At 48.1% G+C, this 10,598-nt stretch overlaps 1 protein-coding gene across 1 annotated transcript; it reads right to left on the bottom strand.

The window, feature by feature from the left end:
• Positions 1-2,600: 2,600 nt before the first annotated feature.
• Positions 2,601-8,813, bottom strand: LOC137382930 (mucin-5AC-like). The gene is made up of 6 exons (XM_068055505.1): positions 8,788-8,813; positions 8,095-8,680; positions 7,743-7,966; positions 5,575-5,974; positions 5,046-5,205; positions 2,601-2,845 (listed from the first exon to the last, which is right to left on the bottom strand). The coding sequence occupies exons 1-6, from the start codon at positions 8,811-8,813 to the stop codon at positions 2,601-2,603; spliced, it is 1,641 nt and encodes a 546-aa protein (XP_067911606.1).
• Positions 8,814-10,598: the final 1,785 nt, after the last annotated feature.

Below are 10,598 nucleotides of genomic sequence, written 5' to 3'. Positions count from 1 at the left end.
CCTGTTGCTCTCGTTACACTGGGACCTGTTGCTCTGATAACATTGGGACCTGATGCTCTGGTTACATTGGGACCTGTTGCTCTGGTTACTTTGGGTCCTGTGGCTCTGGTTACATTGGTACCTCTTGATCTGGTTACATTGGGCCCTGTTGCTCTGGTTACATTGGGACCTCTTGCTCTGGTTACATTGGGACCTGTTGCTCTGGTTACATTGGGACCTCTTGCTCTGGTTACATTGGATCCTGTTGCTCTGGTTACATTGGGACCTCTTGCTCTGGTTACATTGGGACCTGTTGCTCTGGTTACTTTGGGACCTGTGGCCCTGGTTACATTGGTACCTCTTGCTCTGGTTACATTGGTACTTCTTGCTCTTGTTACATTGGGGTCTGTTCCTCTGGTTACATTGGAACCTTTTGCTCTGGTTATAGTGGGGCCTGTTGCTCTGATTACATTGGGACCTGTTGCTCTGGTTACATTGGTACCTCTGGCTCTGGTTACTTTGGGTCCTGTGGCTCTGGTTACATTGCGACCTGTTGCTCTGGTTACATTGGGTTCTGTTGCTCTGGTTACATTGGAACCTCTTGCTCTGGTTCCTTTGGTACCTGTTGCTCTGGTTACTTTGGGCCCTGTGGCTCTGGTTACATTGGTACCTCTTGCTCTGGTTACATTGGGACTTGTTGCTCTGGTTACATTGGGTCCTGTGGCTCTGGTTACATTGGGACCTCTTGCTCTGGTTACCTTGAGTCCTGTGGCTCAGGTTACTTTGGGTCCTGTGGCTCTGGTTACATTGGGACCTCTTGCTCTGGTTACATTGCGACCTGTTGCTCTGGTTACTTTGGGACCTCTTGCTCTGGTTACATTGGGCCCTGTTGCTCTGGTTACATTGGTACCTCTTGCTCTGGTTACATTGGGACCTGTTGCTCTGGTTACTTTGGGTCCTGTGGCTCTGGTTGCATTGGTACCTCTTGCTCTGGTTACATTGGGACCTGTTGCTCTGGTTACATTGGGACCTCTTGCTCTGGTTACATTGGGCCCTGTTGCTCTGGTTACTTTGTGTCCTGTGCCTCTGGTTACATTGGTACCTCTTGCTCTGGTTACTTTGGGACCTGTTGCTCTGGTTACATTGGGTCCTGTTGCTCTGGTTACATTGGGACCTCTTGCTCTGGTTACATTGGGTCCTGTTGCTCTGGTTACATTGGGACCTCTTTCTCTGGTTACATTGGGACCTGTTGCCCTAGTTACTTTGGGTCCTGTGGCTCTGGTTACATTGGGAACTCTTGCTCTGGTTACATTGGGACCTGTTGCTCTGGTTACTTTGGGACCTGTTGCTCTGGTTACTTTGGGACCTGTTGCTCTGGTTACATTGGGACCTGACGCTCAGGTTACATTGGGACCTGTTGCTCTGATTACATTGGGATATGTTGCTCTCGTTACATTGGGACTTGCTCCTTTGGTTATATTGGGACCTGTTGCTCAGGTTACATTGGTACCTGATGCTTTGATTACATTGGGATCTGTTGCTGATATTACATTCGGACCTGTTGCCCTGGTTACATACGGACCTGTTGCTGTGATTACATCGGGACCTATTGTTTTCATAAAATTGGGTCCCGTTGCTCTGGTTACATTGGGAACTGTTGTTGTGATCATATTCGGACCTTTTGCACTGATTGCCTTGGGACCTGTTGCTCTGGTTACATTGGGACCTCTTGCTCTGTTTACATTGAGACCTGTTGCTCTGCTTACATTGGGACCTGTTGCTCTGGTTACATTGGTACCTCTTCCTCTGGTTACATTGGGACCTGTTGCTCTGGTTACCTTGGGACCTGTTGCTCTGGTTACATTGGGACCTGTTGCTCTGGTTACATTGGTACCTCTTCCTCTGGTTACATTGGGACCTGTTGCTCTAGTTACACTGGGACCTGTTGCTCTGATAACATTGGGACCTGATGCTCTGGTTACATTGGGATCTGTTGCTCTAGTTACATTGGGGCTTGCTCCTCTAGTTACATTGGGACCTGTTGCTCTGGTTACATTGGGCCCTGTTGCTCTGATAACATTGGGACCTGATGCTCTGGTTACATTGGGATCTGTTGCTCTAGTTACATTGGGGCTTGCTCCTCTAGTTACATTGGGACCTGTTGCTCTGGTTACATTGGGCCCTGTTGCTCTGATAACATTGGTACCCGATGTTCTGATTACTTTGGGACCTGTTGCTCTGGTTACATTGGGACCTGTTGTTGTGATTTCCTTGGGACCTGATTTTGTGATTACTTTGGGACCTGTTGCTCTGGTTACATTGGGACCGGTTGCTCTTTTTTCTTTGAGACCTGATGCTGTGATTATGTTGCGACCTATTGCTCTACTTAAGTTCAGTCCTGTTGTTGTAATTACATTGTGAGCTGTTGCTCGGGTTACTTTGGGACCTTTTGCTCCCGTTGCATTGCGAACTGTTCTTGTGATTACATTAGGAGCTGTTGCTCAGGTTACATTGGGATCTTTTGTCCTGGTTACATTGGGACCTGTTGTTCTGGTTACGCTGGAACCTGTCATTGTGATTACATTGGGGTCTGTTGCTCTGTTTTCATTGGGGCCTGTTGCTCAGGTTACATTGGGACCTGTTACTTTGGTTACATTGTAATATGTTGCTCTGGTTACACTGCTACAAGTTGTTCTGTTGACATTGGGAGCTGATGTGATTATATTGGGACCTGTTACTATAATTACGTTCGGACCAGTTGCTGTGGTAACACTGGGTCCTGTTGCTCTGGTTACATTGGGACCTGTTTTGGTAGGACCTGTTGCTCTGGTTATATTGGAACCGTTTGCTCTGATTACATTGGGACCTGTTTTTGTGATTACATTGGGACCTGTTTTTGTGATTACATTGGGACCTGTTGCTCTAGTTTTATTGGGACCTGTTGCTCTGGTCACATTGAGACCTGTTGCTCTGGTTTTATTGGGACCTGTTGCTTTGGTTGCATTGAGACCTCTTGCTCTAATTACATTGGGACCTGTTGCAATGTTTACATTGAGACCTTATGCTCTGGTTTTATTGGGACCTGTTGCTCTGTTTACTTTGGGAATTGTTGCTCTGTTTACGGTGGGACCTGTTGCTCTGGTATCTTTGGGACCTGTTGCTTTGGTTACATTGAGACCTGTTGCTCTGGTTACATTGGGACCTGTTGCTCTGGTTACATTGGGACCTCTTGCTCTGGTTACATTGGGACCTCTTGCTCTGGTTACATTGGGACCTGTTGCTCTGGTTACATTGGGACCTGTTGCTCTGGTTACATTGGGACCTGTTGCTCTGCTTACATTGGGACCTGTTGCTCTGGTTACATTGGTACCTCTTCCTCTGGTTACTTTGGGACCTGTTGCTCTCGTTACACTGGGACCTGTTGCTCTGATAACATTGGGACCTGATGCTCTGGTTACATTGGGACCTGTTGCTCTGGTTACTTTGGGTCCTGTGGCTCTGGTTACATTGGTACCTCTTGATCTGGTTACATTGGGCCCTGTTGCTCTGGTTACATTGGGACCTCTTGCTCTGGTTACATTGGGTCCTGTTGCTCTGGTTACATTGGGACCTCTTGCTCTGGTTACATTGGATCCTGTTGCTCTGGTTACATTGGGACCTCTTGCTCTGGTTACATTGGGACCTGTTGCTCTGGTTACTTTGGGACCTGTGGCCCTGGTTACATTGGTACCTCTTGCTCTGGTTACATTGGTACCTCTTGCTCTTGTTACATTGGGGTCTGTTCCTCTGGTTACATTGGAACCTTTTGCTCTGGTTATAGTGGGGCCTGTTGCTCTGATTACATTGGGACCTGTTGCTCTGGTTACATTGGTACCTCTGGCTCTGGTTACTTTGGGTCCTGTGGCTCTGGTTACATTGCGACCTGTTGCTCTGGTTACATTGGGTTCTGTTGCTCTGGTTACATTGGAACCTCTTGCTCTGGTTCCTTTGGTACCTGTTGCTCTGGTTACTTTGGGCCCTGTGGCTCTGGTTACATTGGTACCTCTTGCTCTGGTTACATTGGGACTTGTTGCTCTGGTTACATTGGGTCCTGTGGCTCTGGTTACATTGGGACCTCTTGCTCTGGTTACCTTGAGTCCTGTGGCTCAGGTTACTTTGGGTCCTGTGGCTCTGGTTACATTGGGACCTCTTGCTCTGGTTACATTGCGACCTGTTGCTCTGGTTACTTTGGGACCTCTTGCTCTGGTTACATTGGGCCCTGTTGCTCTGGTTACATTGGTACCTCTTGCTCTGGTTACATTGGGACCTGTTGCTCTGGTTACTTTGGGTCCTGTGGCTCTGGTTGCATTGGTACCTCTTGCTCTGGTTACATTGGGACCTGTTGCTCTGGTTACATTGGGTCCTGTTGCTCTGGTTACATTGGGACCTCTTGCTCTGGTTACTTTGGGACCTGTTGCTCTGGTTACTTTGGGCCCTGTGGCTCTGGTTACATTGGTACCTCTTGTTCTGGTTACATTGGGACCTGTTGCTCTGGTTACATTGGGTCCTGTTGCTCTGGTTACATTGGGACCACTTGCTCTGGTTACATTGGGACCTGTTGCTTTGGTTACATTAGGTCCTGTTGCTCTGGTTCCATTGGGACCTTTTGCTCTGGTTACATTGGGACCTGTTGCTCTGGTTACATTGGGTCCTGTGGCTCTGGTTACATTGGTACCTCTTGCTCTGGTTACTTTGGGTCCTGTGGCTCTGTTTACTTTGGGTCCTGTGGCTCTGGTTATATTGGTACCTCTTGCTCTGGTTACATTGGGCCCTGTTGCTCTGGTTACATTGGGACCTCTTGCTCTGGTTACATTGGGACCTGTTGCTCTGGTTACTTTGGGTCCTGTGGCTCTGGTTGCATTGGTACCTCTTGCTCTGGTTACATTGGGACCTGTTGCTCTGGTTACATTGGGTCCTGTTGCTCTGGTTACATTGGGACCTCTTGCTCTGGTTACATTGGGACCTGTTGCTCTGGTTACTTTGGGCCCTGTGGCTCTGGTTACATTGGGACCTCTTGCTCTGGTTACATTGGGACCTGTTGCTCTGGTTACTTTGGGTCCTGTGGCTCTGGTTACATTGGGACCACTTGCTCTCGTTACATTGGGAACTCTTGCTCTGGTTATATTGGGACCTGTTGCTCTGGTTACTTTGGGTCCTGTGGCTCTGGTTACATTGGGACCACTTGCTCTGGTTACATTGGGACCTGTTGCTCTGGTTACTTTGGGTCCTGTGGCTCTGGTTACATTGGGACCACTTGCTCTCGGTTACATTGGGACCTCTTGCTCTGGTTACATTGGGACCTGTTGCTCTGGTTACTTTGGGTCCTGTGGCTCTGGTTACATTGGGACCACTTGCTCTGGTTACATTGGGACCTGTTGCTCTGGTTACTTTGGGTCCTGTGGCTCTGGTTACATTGGGACCACTTGCTCTGGTTACATTGCGACCTCTTGCTCTGGTTACATTGGGACCTGTTCCTCTGGTTACATTGGTACCTCTTGCTCTGGTTACTTTGGGACCTGTTGCTCTGGTTACATTGGGCCCTGTTCCTCTCGTTACATTGGGACCTCTTGCTCTGGTTACATTGGGACCTGTTGCTCTGGTTACTTTGGGCGCTGTTGCTCTGGGTACATTGGGACCTGTTGCTCTGGTTACAATTGGACATGTTGCTCTGTGTACATTGGGACCCGTTGCCATGTTTAATTTGGGATCTATTTTTCTGATTATGTTCCGACCTGTTGTTCTGTTTACATTGGGTCCTGATGTTGTGATTACATTGGGACTTCTTGCTCTGGTTACATTGGGACCTGTTGCTCTGGTTACTTTGGGTCCTGTGGCTCTGGTGACATTGGGACCTGTTGCTCTGGTTACATTTGGACCTCTTGCTATGGTTACATTGGGACCTGTTGCTCTGGTTACATTGGGCCCTGTTGCTCTGGTTACTTTGGGTCCTGTGGCTCTGGTTACGTTGGGACCTCTTGCTCTGGTTACATTGGGACCTGTTGCTCTGGTTACTTTGGGTCCTGTTGCTCTGGTTACATTGGTACCTCTTGCTCTGGTTACTTTGGGACCTGTTGCTCTGGTTACATTGGGTCCTGTTGCTCTGGTTACATTGGGACCTCTTGCTCTGGTTACATTGGGTCCTGTTGCTCTGGTTACATTGGGACCTCTTTCTCTGGTTACATTGGGACCTGTTGCTCTAGTAACCTTGGGTCCTGTGGCTCTGGTTACATTGGGACCTCTTGCTCTGGTTACATTGGTACCTCTTGCTCTGGTTACATTGGGACCTGTTGCTCTGGTTACATTGGGACCTCTTGCTCTGGTTACATTGGGACCTGTTGCTCTGGTTACATTGGTCCCTGTTGCTCTGGTTACTTTGGGTCCTGTGGCTCTGGTTACATTGGGACCTCTTGCTCTGGTTACTTTGGGTCCTGTGGCTCTGGTTACATTGGGACCTCTTGCTCTGGTTACATTGGGCCTTGTTGCTCTGGTTACTTTGTGTCCTGTGCCTCTGGTTACATTGGTACCTCTTGCTCTGGTTACTTTGGGACCTGTTGCTCTGGTTACATTGGGTCCTGTTGTTCTGGTTACATTGGGACCTCTTGCTCTGGTTACATTGGGTCCTGTTGCTCTGGTTACATTGGGACCTCTTTCTCTGGTTACATTGGGACCTGTTGCCCTAGTTACATTGGGTCCTGTGGCTCTGGTTACATTGGGACCTCTTGCTCTGGTTACATTGGGACCTGTTGCTCTGGTTACATTGGGCCCTGTTGCTCTGGTTACTTTGGGTCCTGTGGCTCTGGTTACGTTGGGACCTCTTGCTCTGGTTACATTGGGACCTGTTGCTCTGGTTACTTTGGGTCCTGTTGCTCTGGTTACATTGGTACCTCTTGCTCTGGTTACTTTGGGACCTGTTGCTCTGGTTACATTGGGTCCTGTTGCTCTGGTTACATTGGGACCTCTTGCTCTGGTTACATTGGGTCCTGTTGCTCTGGTTACATTGGGACCTCTTTCTCTGGTTACATTGGGACCTGTTGCTCTAGTAACCTTGGGTCCTGTGGCTCTGGTTACATTGGGACCTCTTGCTCTGGTTACATTGGTACCTCTTGCTCTGGTTACATTGGGACCTGTTGCTCTGGTTACATTGGGACCTCTTGCTCTGGTTACATTGGGACCTGTTGCTCTGGTTACATTGGTCCCTGTTGCTCTGGTTACTTTGGGTCCTGTGGCTCTGGTTACATTGGGACCTCTTGCTCTGGTTACATTGGGCCTTGTTGCTCTGGTTACTTTGTGTCCTGTGCCTCTGGTTACATTGGTACCTCTTGCTCTGGTTACTTTGGGACCTGTTGCTCTGGTTACATTGGGTCCTGTTGTTCTGGTTACATTGGGACCTCTTGCTCTGGTTACATTGGGTCCTGTTGCTCTGGTTACATTGGGACCTCTTTCTCTGGTTACATTGGGACCTGTTGCCCTAGTTACTTTGGGTCCTGTGGCTCTGGTTACATTGGGAACTCTTGCTCTGGTTACATTGGGACCTGTTGCTCTGGTTACTTTGGGACCTGTTGCTCTGGTTACTTTGGGACCTGTTGCTCTGATTACATTGGGACCTGACGCTCAGGTTACATTGGGACCTGTTGCTCTGATTACATTGGGATATGTTGCTCTCGTTACATTGGGACTTGCTCCTTTGGTTATATTGGGACCTGTTGCTCAGGTTACATTGGTACCTGATGCTTTGATTACATTGGGATCTGTTGCTGATATTACATTCGGACCTGTTGCCCTGGTTACATACGGACCTGTTGCTGTGATTACATCGGGACCTATTGTTTTCATAAAATTGGGTCCCGTTGCTCTGGTTACATTGGGAACTGTTGTTGTGATCATATTCGGACCTTTTGCACTGATTGCCTTGGGACCTGTTGCTCTGGTTACATTGGGACCTCTTGCTCTGTTTACATTGAGACCTGTTGCTCTGCTTACATTGGTACCTCTTCCTCTGGTTACATTGGGACCTGTTGCTCTGGTTACCTTGGGACCTGTTGCTCTGGTTACATTGGGACCTGTTGCTCTGGTTACATTGGTACCTCTTCCTCTGGTTACATTGGGACCTGTTGCTCTAGTTACACTGGGACCTGTTGCTCTGATAACATTGGGACCTGATGCTCTGGTTACATTGGGATCTGTTGCTCTAGTTACATTGGGGCTTGCTCCTCTAGTTACATTGGGACCTGTTGCTCTGGTTACATTGGGCCCTGTTGCTCTGATAACATTGGGACCTGATGCTCTGGTTACATTGGGATCTGTTGCTCTAGTTACATTGGGGCTTGCTCCTCTAGTTACATTGGGACCTGTTGCTCTGGTTACATTGGGCCCTGTTGCTCTGATAACATTGGTACCCGATGTTCTGATTACTTTGGGACCTGTTGCTCTGGTTACATTGGGACCTGTTGTTGTGATTTCCTTGGGACCTGATTTTGTGATTACTTTGGGACCTGTTGCTCTGGTTACATTGGGACCGGTTGCTCTTTTTTCTTTGAGACCTGATGCTGTGATTATGTAGCGACCTATTGCTCTACTTAAGTTCAGTCCTGTTGTAATTACATTGTGAGCTGTTGCTCGGGTTACTTTGGGACCTTTTGCTCCCGTTGCATTGCGAACTGTTCTTGTGATTACATTAGGAGCTGTTGCTCAGGTTACATTGGGATCTTTTGTCCTGGTTACATTGGGACCTGTTGTTCTGGTTACGCTGGAACCTGTCATTGTGATTACATTGGGGTCTGTTGCTCTGTTTTCATTGGGGCCTGTTGCTCAGGTTACATTGGGACCTGTTACTTTGGTTACATTGTAATATGTTGCTCTGGTTACACTGCTACAAGTTGTTCTGTTAACATTGGGAGCTGATGTGATTATATTGGGACCTGTTACTATAATTACGTTCGGACCAGTTGCTGTGGTAACACTGGGTCCTGTTGCTCTGGTTACATTGGGACCTGTTTTGGTAGGACCTGTTGCTCTGTTATATTGGAACCGTTTGCTCTGATTACATTGGGACCTGTTTTTGTGATTACATTGGGACCTGTTTTTGTGATTACATTGGGACCTGTTGCTCTAGTTTTATTGGGACCTGTTGCTCTGGTTACATTGAGACCTGTTGCTCTGGTTTTATTGGGACCTGTTGCTTTGGTTACATTGAGACCTCTTGCTCTAATTACATTGGGACCTGTTGCAATGTTTACATTGAGACCTGTTGCTCTGGTTTTATTGGGACCTGTTGCTCTGTTTACTTTGGGAATTGTTGCTCTGTTTACGGTGGGACCTGTTGCTCTGGTATCTTTGGGACCTGTTGCTTTGGTTACATTGAGACCTGTTGCTCTGGTTACATTGGGACCTGTTGCTCTGGTTACATTGGGACCTCTTGCTCTGGTTACATTGGGACCTGTTGCTCTGGTTACATTGGGACCTGTTGCTCTGGTTACATTGGGACCTGTTGCTCTGGTTACATTGGGACCTGTTGCTCTGCTTACATTGGGACCTGTTGCTCTGGTTACATTGGTACCTCTTCCTCTGGTTACTTTGGGACCTGTTGCTCTCGTTACACTGGGACCTGTTGCTCTGATAACATTGGGACCTGATGCTCTGGTTACCTTGGGACCTGTTGCTCTGGTTACATTGGGACCTGTTGCTCTGGTTACATTGAGACCTGTTGCTCTGCTTACATTGGGACCTGTTGCTCTGGTTACATTGGTACCTCTTCCTCTGATTACTTTGGGACCTGTTGCTCTCGTTACATTGGGACCTGTTGCTCTGATAACATTGGGACCTGATGCTCTGGTTACATTGGGATCTGTTGCTCTGGTTACATTGGGTCCTGTTGCTCTTTTTACATTGGGACCTCTTGCTCTGGTTACATTGGGACCTGATGCTCTAGTTACTTTGGGTCCTGTGGCTCTGGTTACATTGGGACCTCTTGCTCTGGTTACATTGGGACCTGTTGCTCTGGTTACTTTGGGACCTGTTGCTCTGGTTACTTTGGGACCTGTTGCACTGGTTGCATTGGGACCTGACGCTCTGGTTACATTGGGACCTGTTGCTCTGGTTACATTGGGATATGTTGCTCTCGTTGCATTGGGACTTGCTCCTTTGGTTATATTGGGACCTGTTGCTCAGGTTACATTGGTACCTGATGCTTTGATTACATTGGGATCTGTTGCTGATATTACATTCGGACCTGTTGCTGTGATTACATCGGGACCTATTGTTTTCAAAAAATTGGGACCCTTTGCTCTGGTTACATTGGGAACTGTTGTTGTGATTATATTAGGACCTTTTGAACTGATTGCCTTGGGACCTGTTGCTCTGCTTACATTGGGACCTGTTGCTCTGATTACATTGGTACCTCTTCCTCTGGTTACATTGGGACCTGTTGCTCTGGTTACCTTGGGACCTGTTGCTCTGGTTACATTGGGACCTGTTGCTCTGGTTACTTTGGGACCTGTTGCTCTGGTTACTTTGGGACCTGTTGCACTGGTTGCATTGGGACCTGACGCTCTGGTTACATTGGGACCTGTTGCTCTGGTTAC

The sequence above is a fragment of the Heterodontus francisci genome, chromosome 23 (assembly GCF_036365525.1).
Source record: "Heterodontus francisci isolate sHetFra1 chromosome 23, sHetFra1.hap1, whole genome shotgun sequence".
Classification (NCBI taxonomy): domain Eukaryota; kingdom Metazoa; phylum Chordata; class Chondrichthyes; order Heterodontiformes; family Heterodontidae; genus Heterodontus; species Heterodontus francisci.
The sequence above is the reverse complement of the archived record's forward strand: the minus strand, read 5'-3'. Positions and strand labels throughout refer to the sequence as shown.